Source organism: Sinocyclocheilus rhinocerous, unplaced genomic scaffold (genome assembly GCF_001515625.1).
Source record: "Sinocyclocheilus rhinocerous isolate Xijiao unplaced genomic scaffold, SAMN03320098_v1.1 scaffold1168, whole genome shotgun sequence".
Classification (NCBI taxonomy): Eukaryota; Metazoa; Chordata; class Actinopteri; order Cypriniformes; family Cyprinidae; genus Sinocyclocheilus; species Sinocyclocheilus rhinocerous.
In genome coordinates, this window is record NW_015650373.1 from 145,364 (window position 1) to 166,395 (window position 21,032).

The 21,032-nt window shown below is 36.9% G+C and overlaps 2 protein-coding genes across 2 annotated transcripts in view; one reads left to right on the forward strand and one right to left on the reverse strand.

Moving 5' to 3' along the window:
* Nucleotides 1-9,200, forward strand: part of mov10b.2 (Mov10 RNA helicase b, tandem duplicate 2) — an 11,407-nt gene extending 2,207 nt beyond the window's left edge. The window contains exons 4-22 of the mRNA XM_016517037.1: nt 1,279-1,517; nt 1,656-1,905; nt 2,131-2,265; nt 3,353-3,512; nt 3,612-3,766; nt 3,871-4,047; nt 4,138-4,285; nt 4,459-4,626; nt 4,973-5,070; nt 5,186-5,283; nt 5,375-5,473; nt 5,732-5,834; nt 6,343-6,460; nt 6,562-6,753; nt 6,871-6,942; nt 7,185-7,310; nt 7,893-7,981; nt 8,073-8,188; nt 8,786-9,200. Coding sequence (XP_016372523.1) covers nt 1,279-1,517; nt 1,656-1,905; nt 2,131-2,265; nt 3,353-3,512; nt 3,612-3,766; nt 3,871-4,047; nt 4,138-4,285; nt 4,459-4,626; nt 4,973-5,070; nt 5,186-5,283; nt 5,375-5,473; nt 5,732-5,834; nt 6,343-6,460; nt 6,562-6,753; nt 6,871-6,942; nt 7,185-7,310; nt 7,893-7,981; nt 8,073-8,188; nt 8,786-8,847 — 2,605 coding nt within the window. The 3' untranslated portion in view covers nt 8,848-9,200. The remainder of the gene's footprint in view (nt 1-1,278; nt 1,518-1,655; nt 1,906-2,130; nt 2,266-3,352; nt 3,513-3,611; nt 3,767-3,870; nt 4,048-4,137; nt 4,286-4,458; nt 4,627-4,972; nt 5,071-5,185; nt 5,284-5,374; nt 5,474-5,731; nt 5,835-6,342; nt 6,461-6,561; nt 6,754-6,870; nt 6,943-7,184; nt 7,311-7,892; nt 7,982-8,072; nt 8,189-8,785) is intronic.
* Nucleotides 9,201-10,878: 1,678 nt separating this feature from the next.
* rhocb (ras homolog family member Cb) overlaps nt 10,879-21,032 on the reverse strand; it is a 17,581-nt gene continuing 7,427 nt past the window's right edge. Inside the window, exons 2-5 of the mRNA XM_016517039.1 lie at nt 15,961-16,118; nt 15,252-15,372; nt 13,495-13,625; nt 10,879-11,410 (exon numbers count right to left, since the gene is read on the reverse strand). Of these exons, the coding sequence (XP_016372525.1) occupies nt 11,237-11,410; nt 13,495-13,625; nt 15,252-15,372; nt 15,961-16,116 (582 nt within the window). The 5' untranslated portion in view covers nt 16,117-16,118 and the 3' untranslated portion in view covers nt 10,879-11,236. The remainder of the gene's footprint in view (nt 11,411-13,494; nt 13,626-15,251; nt 15,373-15,960; nt 16,119-21,032) is intronic.

A 21,032-nucleotide genomic window follows, 5' to 3' on the forward strand; every position in this document is an offset into this window, starting at 1 on the left:
GTTTAGCTGTGCATTTATTGAATGAGCACTGTGCTACGTCCGAACTGATTGCACTGCATTTTATACATAATCATTTCCTATTTTTAACTGTTTTAAATTCATTTTAAACCTCTTAAATCAAATTTTAAATCATTTTCAAAGTTTTGTTGTGATATTTTTTTTAATTATTTTTTCATTTATTTTATGTAAAGCACTTTGAATTACCATTGTGTATGAAATGTGCTATATAAATAAACTTGCCTTGCCTTGTTTTGTCAGTTTAGGGCAAGCTGTGACATGTATTTACATTTTTTTTTTGGAATATTTATTTATTTATGTATTCATTTATTTAATCTTTACAATTTAATTTGACCAAAAATGGTTGGCTATTTTGTATATTAGCAATTTTTGTTTAGTGATTCAGAATTATTTAAACTTTTATTTAACTTGTTTATTTTATTATTTTGTTTTAAACAAGCTGAAAGTCTATATTAGGCTATTTAATGGCAGTTTTAGCAGTTGTGCATTATATGGTCATTTATTGTCTTATGTGGGTTAAGATTTTAACACATTTAAAATATGTGATGCAACTTGGACGCCCTGCGCTCATGAAAATGATACATCCAGGTCCGAGTGAGGCTGCACGATCAGTGGTTTAGATCCTGTCGAAGACGGCAAAACCAAGCTAGCCCCGCTCCGGGTAATGTTAGCTCATTGTCGGCGACTAGTGGCCAGGGTGCCTCTGTTCCAGAGCCAGAGGGTGGAGTCAGAGGAAGGAGAAGATTGGCAAAAGACATCCTACAGAGACTGAACAGTACAGAGAGGTGAGCTGATATGCTTGAATTTTTTTAAAATATGTGATGCAACTTGGACGCCCTGCACTCATGAAAATGATACATCCAGGTCCGAGTGAGGCTGCACGATCAGTGGTTTAGATCCTGTCGAAGACGGCAAAACCAAGCTAGCCCCGCTCCGGGTAATGTTAGCTCATTGTCGGCGACTAGTGGCCAGGGTGCCTCTGTTCCAGAGCCAGAGGGTGGAGTCAGAGGAAGGAGAAGATTGGCAAAAGACATCCTACAGAGACTGAACAGTACAGAGAGGTGAGCTGATATGCTTGAATTTTTTATTTTTTTTACCAAGACAGTGACTGGATGAAACGCATAGGCTATACAATCAGTATTTAACCTTTCTTTTATTATCTGCAGTACTCCTGTGTTGTAAATATTGCAATTGACTTTTGCAAGTGCTTATTTATATAATAACATCACAAATTCATATAGCTTCTCTTCTCTTTCCCAGGTCCTTTTTTATAACTGATAAGTATGGGGTGCAGGTGTCCTCAGAGCTGTGTATGGAAGATGGAAAGATTCAGATAGGTGTGGATCGGGCAGAAGTTTATGAGCTAAAGCTGTTTGTGGAGAACACGGGTCAGGAGGCTGTGTATTTCACATACTACACTTCCTTACACTGGCTTCAGTATTTCACTCTGGAAGACAGCAGAAGAGTCACACGCAACAATCCACTCTGTCTGGAGCCACGTAAGTGCGGCTGACACTTGACGTACTGATTCAGTTGTACCATGTTGTTTGCAGGTTATATTTGCATATGTTCTGGTTTTACACCTTTAATGTGATCTATCGGTAATGAAGGTAAACTCTTGTTTGTTTTTCAAATAGGTGAGAAGTATGAGGTGACTGTGAGATTCAAATCTAGTCATGTTGGGGTTTATTCTGCTACTCTAGCATTTGAGTTTAAGCAGAACACCCAACCCACCACCCGTCCCTTCCACATTGTGCGCTTCATTGAAGTGGAGTACAGGACTAAGCTTGCAGCCCTACTGGGTCCTACAGAACCATTCAAACCTCTGAGACTCAACATCTCTGAACCCGAAAACTGTAAAGTGGACGAGGGAGTTCCACCTGAGGGGTGAGATAATAAAAAAAAAAAATGAAATAATACGAAATTATAATTATACACATTATTTTAATAAACAAATTGTATTAATTAAATTTGAATAAATTAATAATACAATGAATAAAATAAGCATTCACATATTGTATCCTCAAAGTTATAGAAATGTAAATAGATATATTAGCTTTATTTATGCATTTATTTATGTGTGTGTATCTCATGTGCTTCTCTCTCCTTTAGTTATGTTCAGAACTTTCTTGAAAATGTTCTGCCACTGGGGCAATACACTCCTCCTCCTCACATCCCTGAACTAGCCAAGCTCCTGAAAGATGGCTGTTCTTCCCGGATCCTCAGAGGAAAGTTTCAGGAACTTCAGTTAGTGTCCTTCAAGTGAAATATTATAACGATTTAAAATAACTGTTTTTAGTTTTTTTTTTCATTTTAGAGTGTAATTTATTTCTGTGTTGCCAAAGCTGAATTTTCAGCAGTCGTTACTCCAGTCTTTATTCCTTCAGAAATCATTCTAATATGCTAGTATGTTAGTTTGTTTGTTCTTCAAGTGTCTAATTATGCCATTTAGAACTGGTCTGAGATAAATTATAGGGTAGAGACCTGCACTCCCGTGGAACCCGACGGGAGTGATTATAAAGGGAACGCTCTTTGCTCGCATTTGGCCATTCCGAACCATGCACACATCAGCTTGTGCTTGCTTTTCTGTTAAAAAATAAGTGGTTCGTGAATGTTGATGCTTTAATAACAAATATTTTATTGGGAGCGTTTATGCTGGGATGTTGCGGAACTCACGGGATGTTACGGAACTTACTATTTCATCTAAATTTCATGGATGTATTGGAAAAAATCAATATAGGCTACTTTTAGGCGGAGATAACATATATTTCTGAGGGAGCAGGACTGTAAAATCCATCCCACGCAGGTCTCTATTTTATGGTCAGATGTTATAAGGGGTGCAGCTGCCCATTTGTTGGTGGGTATGAATTTACATTTACGTATACAATGAGACTTCAAGATATGTTTGAGCAGTTCATGCATTCACTTGGAATTGAACCCACATTGTGGCTTTATAAAATAGTTTTGCAAAAACTACTATAACCAGGCTTGTATCTTCATGTTTGCCCACAGGTTCCTTGAGCAAACTTGTGGAAAATTCTACAGGCATCTACTTGGGGAAAAATGCAAAATCCATTTTCTAATTATACTAAGATAATTTCATTCAAAATGATTTGTTAATTGTGCTTTTGATTATTTTGTAGGCTTTATAGGATGTTTTAAAAAAATATATGATTTTTGCATCCCCCTTTGTGTGCATGCTTCATACTTTCTTTTTGCATCTCTGCATGTTACGACTGTTATACATAATTTATAGTTATGAATGTTCCTGAATCAGCTCTAAATAATGAGAGAAATAATGATTGTTTCCTTTGATGTGTTTGATGGTTTCTAGGTCATTATTGCAGAGTCCACTAGGCTTCCATAACTATGCAGAACGTTTTGATTTACTGCTGTATCTGGAGGAGTGTCAGATGCATGTGGATATCAAGAGATACAACAAAGATCAAGTCACCTTATTCAAAGACTATGACAAAAGACTAATGGTCTTAAACGTGAGTGGACATGTCTTTTGTTAAAACACATCTTGAAACTTGATTCCCATTGGAGAATGTAAGGTTTGGAGGTCTGTTTGTGTATCTGTTGTGTTAAAGCTCCCTGGCGTATCAGAGAACAGGCCATCAGTCCTGAGGGGAGATCACCTGCTTCTCACCAAGAGTGAGGAGGTCCAACTCTCAACTGTGACCAAATACAAGGGCTACGTCCACAAAGTGGAACTGGATCGGGTCAAACTGGGCTTCTCTAGAAGGTATGAAGTGTGAGTGAGATTTGAAAAAATGCATGTGGCTCAATCAGTCAAAATCATCAACAGATATCTGTTCATCTAACATGTTTTTTTTTGTGTTTGTCAAGGTTCCTTGACCATGTATATGTAGATAATATGAAATTCCGTGTGGAGTTCACAGTGAATCGTCTCCCATTAAGACTGCAACACAGAGCAGTACACATGGCGGTCCAGCACGAGCTCAGAGATGTGCTGTTCCCTGTGGGCTCAAGGGACGTGACCCCTGCGTCTCCACCTGCACTGAGGTCAGTAAGACCCAGATGTGCTATTAATATGTTATTAAACCTTCAGAATGAAACATTATGAGTATTTGAGCACAATGTGTGTGTCTCTAGGCTCTTTAATCAACATCTTGAGAGGAACCCTGAACAGTACAGTGCAGTATGTCACATTGTGGCCGGTACGTCCAAGCCAGCACCGTACTTGGTGTTTGGACCTCCTGGCACTGGTAAAACTGTCACGATAGTGGAGGCCATCAAACAGGTAAAACTGGTTATCACACACAGCAGAGTAAACACAGCCCCACCAAGTCTTCAGCTTGCCGCATTAAATGGTATTATGCTTGCCTGTATGAAAGATTTCACCGTTCAGAGGAATACCAATCACATTCAGTCATTCTTTTTTTGTTTGTTTCTCTGTTTCTCAACATCTCACAGGTGGAGAAGAATATACCTGATGCCTATATCCTAGCTTGTGCTCCATCTAACAGTGCAGCTGATCAACTGTGTGAGAATTTGATCACCAGTCAACATGTTGATTCACGGAAAATATACAGACTTTACGCTAGTTCACGCGATCCAAAATATATCCCAGAAGTTCTAAAGGTTAGCATCTGTTTTAGCAATAAATAATGTTTATTTGAAAAATACATAAATAAATAAAAAAATGCATCACACTGAGACACAGTAAGCATTTAAATATCATTTTACAAAATTGGACATTTTCGCTCAATTTGGGCCTCTGAATAACATAAACTGTTCCAAAAAATATATATATATTTTTTTTTCTGACTATCATTTCATATGTCAGGCTTTCAGGGTTAATGCAATAAAATTTATGTATTTTTAAGTAAGATTTAAATGACTAAATGCCTAATGGTGTTACTGTATGTAAGTATGCTTATGATTTTTATTTTGATTATGTTGGGTGTGTGTGTGTGTGTGTGTTTAGAACAACAGTAATCTGGTGGGAGAGATGATTGTTTTCCCATGTAAAGAGGATCTGATGTGTTACAAGATCCTGGTCAGCACTCTTGTCACCACTGGCAGGTGAAGGGCATTATCTTATACAAACGTAATGAACTCTCTTTCTCTCGCTGTCGCTCTCTCTGTCAAACACATTATGCATGATTTACAGCAGTCAGTAAATACCTTGTGCGTGCAGGCTGGTCTCTGGAGGCTTTCCTGTGGATCATTTTTCTCACATCTTTGTGGATGAGGCAGGACATGCTGTTGAGTCGGAGACCATCATCAGTGTGGCAGGTGTGTCTGTCTCTTATGTACTGTAGGAAAAGTCTGATAGTAGTGAGATCCGTCTTTGGTATCATTACATTGTCTCATTGTGTGCATGTAGGTCTGCTGAATGCAGAGACTGGACAGCTTGTTTTGGCTGGAGATCCTAGGCAGCTTGGGCCAATCTTGAGATCTCCTCTTGCCATTAATCATGGGCTTGGTGAGAAGCACATACTGTATATACCGACACACACTCACTCATGCAACCTATAAGCCGATAAATATGTTTGTGTTAAAATTACTGTATATTATGTTCCTTAAAAAAAGTATTGTTATTGTTTACCATTTAAGCTTTAACTATTGCTGACACATGACTGTTGTCAAATAAACATGGAGACATAAGCAGAAGCAAAATGATGTGTATGAATGTGTTTTATTGTAATGTATTGTAATCTGGAATTGTGTGTCTCTCCTGTAGATATCTCTTTGCTGGAGAGGCTGATGACACAGAATGATCTTTATAAGAAAGATAACATGGAGTTTGACAAACGCTACGTTACCAAACTTCTTCTGAACTACAGGTACTTCTGAACTACGCCAGTCTGACTTTTAACAGAATGAAGAGCTACTTTTTTTGCTGCTCACACTGGACTCCTGGGTCTACAATCTAAAATAAAAGTCCTTCCATGATGCATCACATGATATTAGTTAGGGATGCATGATATATCGGTATCATATTAGTTATTGATCGTTATTGACAGTTAACACTGGTGAAAGTAATCTTCAGCTGATCTCAAAATGAATATATACTGTATTTTTCGAACTGTACAGTATAACGATGTGATGCCCAAATTCAAAAATATTGATTTTAGTTTTTAGTGTTTTATTTATATATTCATAGTGTAGAATATTATAATATAGAAAAAATAGTGTTATGTTTTTAATATAATCCGTTTATTGGTTATCAGTCATAACATGATAATAATTATCATCTTATCAGAATTTTATAATATTGATGCATCCCTAGTGTCTGAGTATTATATAGATGGCATAGCATGCACCCGTTTTTTATTGTCTCTCTCTCTCCAGGTCTCATCCATCCATTCTGAAAGTTCCTAATGAGTTGTTCTATGATGGGGAGTTGGTGGCATGTGCAAATGAGATCAGCTCCAACCAGTACTGCACCTGGGAGCACCTTCCCAAAAGAGTATGCGACCTACTAAACAGCTGTTTAGTCTCCGTTGCTATGGTTGCAGCTATTTTATTTTCCAGGAGATTTGCCTATTCATGTGCTGTTTTTTTACCCAGGGATTTCCTGTGATTTTCCATGGAGTGCCTGGGAAGGATGAGAGAGAGTCGAACAGTCCCTCCTTTTTTAACATCTATGAAATCGAAATCATTGTAGGCTACCTGAAGAAGCTGCTCCTGACCCAGGCCAAGAAGGGAATCTCTAGAATCTCCCCCAGAGATATTGGCATCATTGCCCCCTACAGGAAACAGGTGGGAACTGCTCTTGGACAGCCCATAATAGCAGTTAAAATAATGATGATGACACTTCTCTCAAATCTCAGACGGTCTGTATAATCACTTTACTTTTTGTGGGGTTTGATTTCGTAGGTTGAGAAGATCAAATGGGCCATAAGAACAGACGAAGACCTACAAAACTACATGTGCATTAAAGACCTAAAAGTTAGTTTAGGTTTAAAGGGGTCATATGATGCGATTTCAATTTTTCCTTTCTCTTTGGAGTGTTACAAGCTCTTGGTGCATAAAGATCTGTAAAGTTGCAAACACTAAAGTCTCAAAACCAAAGAGATATGCATCATATGACCCCTTTAAGTCTTCTAAACACTCTGGTATGGCTTTTTAACTTAAAAGTAGGACAGGTGAAAACAAAATAATAGGCATCTCCCTTTGTGTGTATTATGTAGGTTGGTTCCGTGGAGGAGTTTCAAGGCCAGGAGAGGAAAGTGATCCTAGTGTCGGCTGTTCGTAGCAGCAAGGAGCACATCATTTTGGATGAATCTTTCAATATTGGGTTTCTCAAGAATGAGAAGGTAGTGTCTAACCACAACTGACATGAGAACACACCATAAACAATAAATGACAATAATACATTTTCTGTTTCAAACAAATGCTGTTCTTTTAAACCTTCCATACATCAAAAAAGGTTTTCCACAAAATTATTTATTATCTTATTATTATCAACACTGATAATAATAAGAAGTGTTTCTTTAGGGGCAAATCAGCATATAAGAATGATTTCTGAAGGATCATATGACACTGAAGAGTGCTGAAAATTCAGCTTTGCGTCACAGGAATAAATTACATTTCAAAATGTATTAGATTAGAACAGTTATTTTAAATGGCAATAATATTTCACAATGTTGCTGTTTTACTGTGTTTTTGATCAAATAAATGCTGCTTTGGAGAGTCTTATTTCAAAAATATTGCAAAAATCTTACCGATCCCAAACTTTTGAATGGTAGTGTAATATCACGTTTCAACACAAAATTATGTGAATGCACAAGGAACCTTGAATTAAGTTGCATGCTACATTGTATGCAAATAGGCTCTTTCTTTAACAATTTGCCAGAACACACTTTAGTCTTGAACTTGTTCATGTCTCTTCTCTTCAGAGATTCAATGTGGCGGTGACAAGAGCAAAAGCCTTGTTCATCATGGTGGGAAACCCCACCATTCTGCGGACCGATGAAACCTGGGGCCGGTAATTACTGTACACTTCCTACTTACACATGGAAGAAATGCAAAGAAAGCTGTTCCTCTAAATGATGTGTATCTCCTGTGTATGTTTATAGGTTTATCGACTTCTGCTTTGAGCAGGGCGGATACACCGGGCTTCCCTTTATCAGTGTAGAGGGAATAGAGGAGGTTGAAAAGTGTCTGCTTGCTCTTAACATCCAGGATGAGAGAGGTGAGTTTTAGTCATACTCTAAATCTCTTTAAGTCACAACACATTGTTTGACTTCAACCATAAACTTGTTTTTCATACCACAACTTTTGGTTTCTGTAGATTTCAAAAATTATTTTTCACTGGGATGAAAAAATTAAACTGGTTTTAGTTTAATGCCTTCAAAATACCTGGGAATTCCTGTGTGTTTGTTGATGTTCGGCCAAAAACAATCATGTTGTCTACGTCCGCATTGCAAGCAGGAATTTGTCCTCTTTCCTTCATTTTTTTCAAAACCAGTTGTCAGCAAACATAAACATCTGACTGTACTATACTATACTTTTTTAGACTTTAAAGAACTTGTTTGGATGCATTCAATCACAGTTCAGTTATTTCTTAAATATATCATTTTTATTGTTCAATGAATAATTAGCTTATGCTCAATTTCAAAAGTACAGTTACCAGCAGACTTGTTCAATGGTGATAGTAAATAACATACAGTAATAATATAAAAGTAATATAAATAATTCTATTAATAATACAAATAATAGTAAATGAAGAATAAGAGTTTCAAGAAGGCATGATGTGGAAAACTCACTGTTGTGTTCTTTCACCCCCTAGTGGAAACTGAGGAGAGTGCAGTCCAACAATACGTGCATCCTGAGTGGAGACACGATTATTAACAAAGAATGTCCTCCAACTCAAGCCTGTCTTCACTAGCAACACCTGTTCTGCACCTTCTGAAGCTAGTATGGAAATCTTGGATCTATCGATTGTTTAAAGCCGGGCTCACACTGTACACATTTGATGGTCCTTTACATTTGTTGCTTGTTAGACTGTAAGAAATGATCCTAATGGGATCTTGGGTAAAAGCCACAGCACACTGTGTAGCATCAACGATTTTAAGTCAGACTGTATGTATGACATTGTAGCCAAGACTATGTACAGTGTGAACCTGGCTTAAATATTAATGAATCTAGAAATATAATTGTAAAGCTTGCAGGTAACTGAATATGAATCCCTTTTTTTATCAAATGACAGAACATATTTTAATTTACCTTAAAAAATATGAGCTCATGGACTGGTTCATAAACCACTGTTTTTGATGATAAAGTGCCTTTCTTATTCCTATATTAAATCTTTCATTATTAAGCGTCTTAATAATATTTCATTATTAAACCACTGACACATTAATACATTTTCAAATGTCCATAGATTAATGTCAAACTAACAGTGCATGTCACTCCCTTGTGGCTATTGGGAGTACTGCTATACCTGGCTGAGTTTACTGTAGAGTCCCAGTGATGTTTGAGCCATTTTCCTTATTATGTACTGTTAGACACCAGCTGTCTACAGGCTTGCAATCCTATCCTCATCGCCTCTGGGTGTTTTTTTTTTTATGTAGCATTTTATAGAGAGCCTAAGACTGTCACAGAGCCAGCCCTGCAACATCAGCACATCTGATCTTGAGGTATCTATCAAGTCAATAGGGACATATACAAACAAAAATAAACACTTACTCCAATTTTAAACCAATTAGGGCCTTCTTCTGTTGGCCTATTGTCCTCTCAATCCTGCTGAATACCAATTACAGGGACAGCCCCACTGAGGAGTTTTTGTTTTTTTTTGGTTCAAGGACAGAAAAAGTACCTCTTCTCTCGGTCACCTCTACCTGTAATTAACCTAGAGATATTGGTGTTGCCACAACAGTGCTTTACTATGATTCTAAGAGTTGATGCTTTCCTCTTAAAGGTGCAGTCACATTAGCAACATTGTGGCAAAAAAGTCTATTGCCTATTATCAAAAGTGTAGCAATGTATGAAGCACAGCTCACACAGAAGTTACTTTCATACCAAGCAGCTTTCGATTTCTGTTTGAATGAATTACGGTAAATGTGACCACACCCTTATTTATTTCGAAACCTTCATTGGTGACACTTTTATTCAGTGAAAAGAGTCAAACCTACTACCATTCTGAGAAAAATGAAACATTTTTTTTAGAAAATTTCCATGTGAGAAGGATCCTGAGACCACTTGAACTCACAGAAAAATAGAAGGATATACACTTAATACTTCTTCTAAGCATTTATCATCTGGAGTCGATCAATTGTCCTTGAGTTTATGACACTTCTGAATTCTGATATTGTAACACACTGTGCCACAGGCGAAGCCAAAATAAAAAGGATAAATTTTTCCCTCTCTTTCTCACACAAACAGTATGCCGCACAGACCAGGCCTGACTGATAGCCTGAGTGAGCTAATTCAGTTAGCACTTAATGCTAATTCAGTTTCAGCCTGTGAAACCATTAAAGGCAGAGTGAGGGATTTCTGGTAGCCAATGTTTATATTTGAAATCACCAAAACAAACACGCCCCTACCCCAAAAGGGTCTTGCCCCTATTTTGATAGCTCCGCCCCACATATACGTACGAAACCCAGGCACCGATTAGTTCTGTGAAACAAAGCAAAACCAATGAATGCTTTTGCTAAACAATCAACACAAATGTTTATGACAGTCAACCACATTGATCAGACTGTACTTCTATTCCTCACAGCCTCGTTTTCATTCATGTGAAATAATTATGGCGTCTATCCTGACTAGGGACAATTGCACAAATTTAAAAGTTTGACAGTTCCAAGATCAGCGGTAAAAAAACACACACACACACAGAGTACAGGCAGGCAGTTTGATGAATGATAAATGTATTTTTGCTTCTTTTTTTTTTTTTTTTTACTTAAATGACTGAGCATCATATACAGAGGCATAGAATAACTGTAAACCAGAACCGAAAAAGACAGGGAAGATTTATGTACAAATACAAAATTAATCAGTCAGTATTTCTTCCAGAGAAGGAAGGAAGGTATGCTGGTGAAAGGAAAAGAAAAAAAGAAAAATATGGCAGGATGGAGAGGTATTGGTTACTGACACACACTTTGGTTCCCTAATAAATATTTTCTGTCATCCACACCTGGATTGTGAGAAATGTGGCACGCGGTGGGTGCTGCAGGCTTTTCCTGGGGTCAATAGCTGAAAGGTACATAGAGGTGTGTGTGTGTATGTCGCAGTGTGTGGCTCATAACAGCAGGCAGCCGCCTCTCTTCTTGCGTTTGCGGACCTGCAGTGCCGCCCTGGTGGCCATCTCAAACACCTCCCGCACTCCATCTTTAGTTTTAGCCGAACACTCTAAATATCCAAATGCACTGATCCTGTTAGCCATGTCACGGCCCTCCTCTGGTTTTACAGGTTCCTGAAACATACACATATATGATAAGAATTCTTTTAAAAAATACTTTCACAACTGTTTAAAAGTTTAGGGATAGTAAGATTTTTTTTAGAAGAAATAAATACTTTTTTCTGCAAGTACACATTAAATTGACCAAAAGTGACATTAAAGACATTTACAATGTTACAAAAGATTTCCATTTCAAATAAATTGTTACTTTTTAACTTTCTATTCATCAAAAAAATCCTGAAAAAAAAAATGTATCACCGATTCCACAAAAATATTATGCAGCACAACAGTTTTCAACATTGTGTGGCATTACAGATATTTTCCATACTGCCCCTTTGTTTACTTTGTCACCGCCCTCCAACTAAAATACATTACGATTGGAGGCGAGGACCAATTAAGAGGAGGAGTATAAGTATATAGGGCGAAGTTTAGAGACGGGAGGAGGTTTGACTGACCAAAATCTGTGTGTTACGTTCCTTTTGGAGGCAGTCCTTGCGGGTGGATCTTTCGGTGTGCGTTTCCGGGGTTGGTGGAGAGGAGGTGGTGCTACCCGTTTAGACTGTTGCTAATGGGCATTTCTCTTGGCCGGTGTTCTGACGATTTGTGCTACCCACTCAGATTGTGCTACCTCCCATTAAAAAGATAGGTAGCACAAATCGATAGCGAAAAATGCTACCTATCAGATTGTGCTACCAACATTTTATTCATGTGGTTTGAGGCTTTTTTTAATGTCCACCTACCCCTACCCTAAACCTACCCATCCACACCTACCCTTATCCTAAACTTACCCTTAAAACAATGCAAATATATTTTTGGTAGCACAATCTGATAGGTAGCATGTTTCGTTTGTACACCGGCGAATGCCTCTTTGTCAATTCTGGGATTGAACTCCCAAAATCGGTGACTTGGAGCTGTAAAATAGGAAGGAGCCAAGACAGGCTGACACCGCCGATGTTCCCGAGTCACTCTTAGCCACCCTTGCTGCCAGCTTGGCTTTCGGTCTGAGAGTCGAGTAAAGTCTGAGCGCAGTCAACGTTAAGAACAAAAGGTGGTCTTACGGTTAGGACTCAGCATCATCACACGGGTTCCCGCTTCAGATAGTGTTTTTTTTTTTTTGTGTGTGTGTGTGTTTGTTAACTTTTGTTATATTTTGGGACAAGACCACAACCGTTACAATTGATAATAATAAGAAAAGTTTCTTCAGCACCAAATCAGCATATTAAAATTATTATGAATCATGTTACACTAAAGACTGCTGATGTTTTGAACATTTAAGTTAAACTTTTCTGTACTTGCATACTGATTTCAAAGCAAAAGTAGGTTACAACAAAACGATCAACAGCTATTATTAAAAGATACAATAAAAAACATTAACCTCATCCAGGACAAAACAGGACCTACTTACTGTGTTCAATATGCCATACTAGCAGACTATACGCTGACTGTACAACGGACACTGTACTAGGTACTCTATACTATTTTTAAAAGTAGCACATAAAACAGTAAATACACTACAATAACAATTTTATACTGCACTACTGTAGTATGCGGAATGTCACGTGGTTTACAATCTGCTACATTCCTGTAGAGATAAAATCAAGGGTTGAGCTCAATGAGCATTCCTAGACACTAACGCCACTGGTAGCTCCCTTAAATGGTGCTTGAACATTTATAGCCAAAACAGTTCCTTTCAACACAATGCTTTGTGGGTAAAAGTAGACGAGCAATTTGGGAGAATATGATGGGTCATAATAGTGGAAATCGTGTAAACTGCATACTAAGTTCACATTAGCAAATTACTTCATCACATGAACATAATATATCTAAAAGTATTATTCTGACTAGTATGAAAGTTTCACTACTGCTTCTGCCTTTCTCTTACAAACACCCTTCAGTATGAAGCAATCCCTGAGGTCAGCTTTATCCCCACAGGAAACGGCTGCATTTCCATTTTCTTTTGTGGCTGTCAGAGACAGGAAGTGTCCTGTTTGTTAAGGCAAGGGCCAACAAAAGGCCTCTGCTGTGTCTCTCTACTTCAAGTTACTATGGCAACACCTGTTTAACACATGCACACACACGTACACACACATCTGTCACACCTGTTTCATCTTAATCAGCTCCCTGCGTGTGTGTTCATCATTCCGCAGGTCCTTTTTATTGCCCACAAGGATGATGGGAACGTTGGGACAGAAATGTTTTACCTCTGGCGTCCATTTCTCTGGAATATTTTCTGGAAGAGACCAGAAAAAAAGTTATGAAACGACATCATTGTTAGATACTTTTAGAAATAATTTAATACAGTAAATTAAATTATAAATAACAGTAAAAAATGCGTATTCACAGTAGGGCTGGGTTTTGACACAAATTTAACGATTCGATTCTCATTCACAAGCTTGTGATTCGATTTGATTACCGATTCGATTCAATATCGATTATTTTGGATATATATCAGGTACAGTACATGCCAAATTTTCTCAAGGAAAAAAAATCTCTCTACTAATGCTATAAAATATATATGAGAGTCAGTTGGTACTACATTATTATAATATTGAAGGTTAAAATTGACTGATTTGTTAAAATTACACAATGAAGTTTTTAAAATAATAAAGTTACAATTACATATTTCTACTTCAATTAATTTGTTTGAACTATAAACAATGGTGGCTGTCATAAAAACTTGATGGATTTATTCAAACAAATTAAACATTGAAGAACAGTAAAATGTATAATGAATATGTTATATGGTGCATATATTTAGCAAAATGCCCCTCTCTACAGTATATTTCCAAAACGGCATTTATTGTTTGAATACTGCAATACAATGAAAATAATTTGAAATCTGAGACTTTGTTTCATATTAAAAGCACCAAAGCACAATGCTTATTGCGATTTATTGGATGGGAAGTACCCTTCGATGTTCCGTCTATTAACTGAAAACAGGCTATACTAATCGATTCTTGGGATTTAAAGTCCGCGTGAACCGCAAGTTGCTGCCGACTTTATTTCAGTGGAGTGACGTATTTCCAGCTGAAACGGAATATTAAATAGAGGGCATGCGCTCCTCCTCTCTGTCTCTTAGGGATGGGCGATACCTCTCATTTTATTTTCGATCCGATACCGATATTTTCAAGTCCAGTATCGTCTTATTTTCTATTTTAATATATTTTAAAATGTATTTTAAAATGCATCTGTGATCAAAGCTGAATTTTCAGCACCATTACGCCAGTCTTCAGTGTCACATGATCCTTCAGAAATCATTCTAATATGCTGATAAAGTCAATTTTGATTTCATGCGGACTTTAAGAATTGATATCGTTCCGTAAAAATGAGAATAGATTAATATCTAGATATCAATATTTTTACCCAGCCCTAATTCACAGTATTTAATAAATTCTCTTAAATTTTAAATTTGATGTAATCTTTACAAGTTTAATTACTTCCTAAATTTAATTTAAATGTAATTTACATTTCTGTTCAAAAGTTCGGAGTATATAACATATTTTTTGTTTTAGGTATTAAAATTTGATAATTTAACAATTTAACAGTTAAAATAACATTTAACTGTTAAATTGTGAAATTATTACATTGTTAAAATAACTTTTCTATTTTAGTATATCTTTTGACGTTCAAGAAACATTTATTATTATTACCAATGTTTAAAATCGGTAATGTAAAAAATTTTAAAAAGTTGCGCTGCTTAACATTTTTATGGAAAGGGTAATAATGCTAATTATTTAATTATGCTAATTATAGTGTTAATTTCTTTCGAAAAAAGAAGAGAAAAAAAAAGAAATCAAAACAAAAATCTTACTGACTCCAAACTTTTGATCAAATGTGTATGTGTGTAGTTAGGTACCTAAACTATCTGGACTGTCTATAGAGAAACACATCAGAATAACATCCGTGTCTGGATATGACAATGGCCTCAACCGATCATAGTCTTCCTGACCAGCTGTGTCCCATAGAGCCAACTCCACCTGAGAGAGAGAGAGAGAGAGAGAGAGAGAGAGAGAGAGAGAGATGCAGATACTTCAGTATTGGTTGTCAGCTGAAGGTATGTGTCTGGAGTTTGAGTGGCCTTCATGTCAATATCAGTGGCCATAAATATAAAAACCATTTATTAACCTGAGGCTATTTAAAGAAATAACTGCAGTCCACACTGGACTAGTGGTCTTCGATAAGAAGACAAAACATTCAAGGGTTAAAAGGCTTGATTTTTTTTTTTGAGTGAATAAACGAAATGAAGATGGAATGTGTGTACTGGAGCATAAAGAAAATAGAATGCATTTTCTTTTCTATTTTTTTTTTTAAATCATATATATCCCTAATCTAAACATTCTTTCCAATATTCATTTCAATATTGTGTACACTCTGATTTAACTTCTCTCACAATATATCTACATCATGTCTGTTCAGGTTGGCCACAAATTTGGGCTAAAAATATGACAGGCTGCAGTAACACCCTATTCCCTCTCTCAAACAAACACACACGCCCCATTCTCAGCGCTTCGGTCCATAAAACGAGGAAGAAGCACTGTGTACAGGACCATTTCAGGATTACTGACCTGTTTGCTGTCCACCTCTATATCAGCGATGTAGTTTTCAAACACTGTAGGCACGTAGACCTCGGGGAACTGATCTTTACTGAACACAATCAGCAAGCAGGTTTTCCCACAGGCTCCATCTCCCACAATCACCAGCTTCTTACGGATAGCTGCCATCACTACAGAAAGATAGAGGAAGAGATTTTACCATAAGAAGTGGTTCAAATGAAAAAAAAAAAAAACTAAATTCATATTTTATGGGTATTTTGTTGTAAATAATGACTCACTGGCAGTAGACTGTCACTTATTACATAGCTATTTAACAAAAACAACTAATGAAATAAAATTGTATATTAGCTTAAATTGTATATATTAGCTTACATGAATGAATGGAATTGTATAAATCAGCTTAAACTGTATTTATTACTAAATAAATAAATATTATATTAACTAAGAAAGATAGTCCATTACAAAAACCATAGCAAAAAAGATGCCATGGATGGTGGTAATATATCCAGTTTAGCAGCGATTCCATACAAACATTTAACAAATCAAAATTGTTCCAGAGAGCCGCAAAATACATCCTAATAAGTTTCACAACAGTTCGTTTCACATGAATGAATGAACCCCTGTGGTTTGAGACACAACACAATAGAGTGTAGCAGAAACTGTTCCAAGATCAAGCCTCCATTTATGCAGAATCAGGAGGCCAAAATGCTGATCAAGGACCTAACTGACCCACAAAATGAACATCACACTGGAACGAAATGAGCACATTTTGTTCTAGGCCTTATTTGGAGCTTCTGGAGTTTTTGCATCCACACAGAAAGAAACAAGGCCAGAGCATGAAAAGTATGGAAAAATACAGTAAGAGAAAGAGGGAGATTTTCCTGCCCCGCCCTTTCCCGCAATTTGGAGAAAAAATAAGGACACAATGGCCCAAAAACGTCACAGCCAAAGAACAGACACTCACAGCCACACATTTTTCTTTAAATAGTGCCGCATTGAAGCAGGACACACACGTATAGAGCAGCAGTGTTGCCATACAGTAGCCCAGTGAAAGGGGCTACATGATTTTGGCTTCTGTGAGTGACAGCAGACTGAGAGAAAATCAGAACAAGTCAGACGTAGCACGTAGGTATATAGAAATTTATGCAAACACAAATCAAACAAAAGTTGGCATTTACCACCACAGCACACCAGCAGGCACCAAAAAACTATTTTTGTTTGGCGTTGAATCATAGTAATACCACAGTTCTGTGATACCAGTTTGGTAATGTTTTTTTTTTGACATTCTGAGATGGTATTATTATTAAATGTAATTTTGGACAAGTACCATGGCAATACAAATTTAGGACATGTACTTTGGTTATATACTATGGTATTCTTTGAATTACCTTAAGGTACAATGTACCATAGATCAAAGTACTATGGTATTACCATAAACTACTGTTCAAAAGTTTGGGGTCAGTAAAAATAATCTTTTGAAAAGAAATAATACTTCTTACCAGCAAGATGCAAAAAAAAAAAAACATTACATTGTTACAAAAACATCTATTTCAAATAAATGCTGTTCAGTTTCCATAAAAAAAAAATATTAAGCAGCCTAACTGCTTTTAATACTAAAAATAAAATAAATAAAATTTTCTTGAAAACAAAATCAGCTGAAGTATCATGTAATTAAAAACTGGACTAATGGCTGTTGAAAATTTAGCTTTGCCATCACAGGAATACATTTAATTTTAAAATGTATTAATATAGAAAACAGTTATTTTAAATTGTAACAATACTTCACAATATTACGGTTTACTGTATTTTTGATCAAATAAATTCCTGCTTGGTGAGCATATATTTCAAAAGATATTACCAAACTTTTGAACAGTAGTGAATGTACCTTTAAAATACTTTTAGTAAGTAAAGTCTTTACTTCAGTGTGTGTGAAGGGACGCACAAATTAATGAATAGCTCAACATTTCATTACTGTAGTTTCAAACTAGTCATGACTGTGCAGCATCATAATGAGACATTTGGAATGGATGGTCAGTCACAGGAAGTTGTCAGCTGAGCCCACACATTGAACTTCAAAAATCACAGGATATGTTCTGAGAGAGAGAAAAGAACCGAAACAGGTCAGTGCTATTCTTGATTGCACATCCCTGGAGTGAGAAATGCATTCTTGGTGTCGGCAGCCTGGTTTCTCACATGCACACATATTCATCTCTGCTGCCATTTTCTCACAAGCCCTTCAAACACACCCAGGTCTGCCCCCTCTTGAACATCACTGGCTTTTTGAAACAGTTGAGAAGAACTCGAAAATCTACAGAACTTACATATCAATTCACTGAAAATGAAATAAGGAGTCTTTTTTTTAAATTTTTTTAGGAGATGCAGAAATCTGTGATATGTCATACTGGGAAGTGGGAATTTCCCACAGTGCTTGCTCTGGGAATGCTGTCCCATCTCTTAGGGCACAATGAGGAAACATTTCCTCAACCTCTGGTGGCAGGATTAGGAGCAGCTCACTTCCTGTTCTGAAAACTCCCTTCCTGTTCACACACAGGCCCCAAAAAAACTATTATATCTGTTAAAGGGGTCATATGATGTTGCTAAAAAAAAACATTATTTTGTGTATTTGGTGCAATGAAATGTGTTTATGCGGCAAAATGATTAGCTGTGTCAATCAATACAGGTAAGTGTGGATGTGGATTGTTTGTTGAATAGACAAGTCAATTATGAAAATATGTAGTTCTGCACAACTCTAACATCCACAGAAACAAAGACTAGTTGAGTCAAGCACTGCACTGATTCAGCAGGAGTTAATAAGAAGAAAATGAGAAAAAGTGTGTTTCATTATGATTGATAAGAATCTATAACAGCTCAATACAACCTAGATATGGAAAGTGAATGAGATTTAAATTGAATTCAGGAGGGGGTTTAGTCCTTCTGCTTCAAAGATTTCCATAAGGGACCATGGGATAATTGAGTCCAGTCCATCACGACAGCCTTCTTCCCTCCAAACCCACCATAGAAATGACACACACACACACACTCTCTCTCTCTCTCTCTCTCTCTCTCTCTATATATAAACGGGGCCCAGGAGAGCGTTTCGGGGCATGCAATGGACAAGCAGACACTTTAAATGCTTTCAATTGACCTTGAGCCACAGGAGCTGTGGACTGAAGGATCTGTAATACAGCTGGCCAGCATATATTCATGATAGATTTGCAACAATTTGGCTGGTGATATCAAATTAAGCAACACCGTGAACTTCTAATGTGCTTTTAATTTGTCCATTAAGCTTCCTGAAGACCATGTGTCAATAAACTAGTTTCTAGTTCCCTCTTTGTCTCACGGGAATGTGAGCGTTGTTTTAAATGGAGGTGGTAAATTTGGCTCAATCGTTGTCAAAAATCAAAAATTGTCAATCATTTATGCATATCATAGGCTGCATTTATTTGATCAAAAATAGTCAGAAAACAGTAAGAGTAATTGTCAAATATTATCATTTATTTGAAATATACTGTAACAGTGAAATATTTCGTAACCGTGCATAACCGTTTTTTTTACTGTTACTTTTGATAAATTTAATGCATCCTTTTGGAATAAAGCACATTTCTTTCAAAAAAAAAAAAAAAAAAAAGACTACTGACCCAAAACTTTCAAAAAGAAGTGGAAAACTTACAGAAATAAATAAATAAAAAGGGGGAGAAAAGATACACTGACATCAAGAGATATATTGTATAAAGTTTCTATTGCCCAGTATATTAGGGTGCGTGGGGCCGTTGCAAGTGTCTCCTCCTGCCACTACCTCTATAAAGCCTGCAGTCATCTGTCAGTCTGCCTGGTCACTGAGGGGACACTGTAACGTTTGAACCGAGTAACTCTCACTCTGTCTCGATCTCGCTCGCACAAAGACCTCAGACAGGTTGGGTATATGAGAAAAATTAAATGGTGCTGAGTGATGCCCGCTGGCCTGATTCCTGCGAGTCATTAGGAAGTAACGGCTGATGTGAGCACTGGCGAGAGAGTGTCTGGAGGACGATGTGAATATATGATGCCTGCAGTGGGAGCCGCAGCACACAGAGCTCTGTGAAACATGTGTCTGAGCTTCACAGGCAAGTTGTAAAATCACTCTGCAGCACTCGGTCTCTGCCTAAAGCTCAAACCAACTTGCACAATGACCCTGTTTACTAGGGATAAGCGAAATGACTTTTCAAAATCAAATAGTTGGGTAAGCAGTCTGACCTGGAAATAGGGCTGTTACGATATGAGATTTTCACTACATGATTATTGTGGTTTAAAGAATGCACGATATTGACATTATTGCGATATATCTATAGAAATTTTGAAAAAATAAAATGCCATCAGCCAAAATCATGTTTATTTTGAGTTTTTCTTTGCAATGAATCACACTCAAGACACGAGACAGAGTTCGTAACTGTGACTGTAACAAAAGTGCACAAAAAGAACTTCCTGCTAACATTTTCTGTAGAGTGTCTCGCTTTCGCCTGTCATCTCCTGTGAAATGATTTTGTGTGGCATTGCTAGCTACACACTGCATCATTGCAGCCTTCATTTTTCCATTTTATAACCAGTGTTAACCAGCGATAATGGGCAATACCACCACCTACTATGTTGAAATGTGTTAACCAGACACTGGTGCTGGATTATTACCAATTGTCATACGTGTAGCATTAACATTATATCAATATTAAATTTTTTAAATATCACAATTATCGTCAATACCAATATATTGTGACACCTCGAGACCTGTATAATTAAGCCCCCTTCACAAAAGAGGATAACTATAATAACTATAAATGCAAATGCTGCAGTTTTGACGTAACTGCTGCTTTAAATGCCCGAGTTTCTTAAAGTGGGGTGGATTCTGATTGGCTGCCAATGTTTATATCATTCTTCAGCTGGAAAACATTGTTCCTAAAGCGATTCCAGCATTATCATTCCTCTGTGTCATTATCACTCTAGCTGTGGTGTGGACTTCCCTGTTCTCATAAAATTAAAATGATTAGTAAAGCTAAGTAACCACGGTCACATATATATATATATATATATATATATATATATATATATAT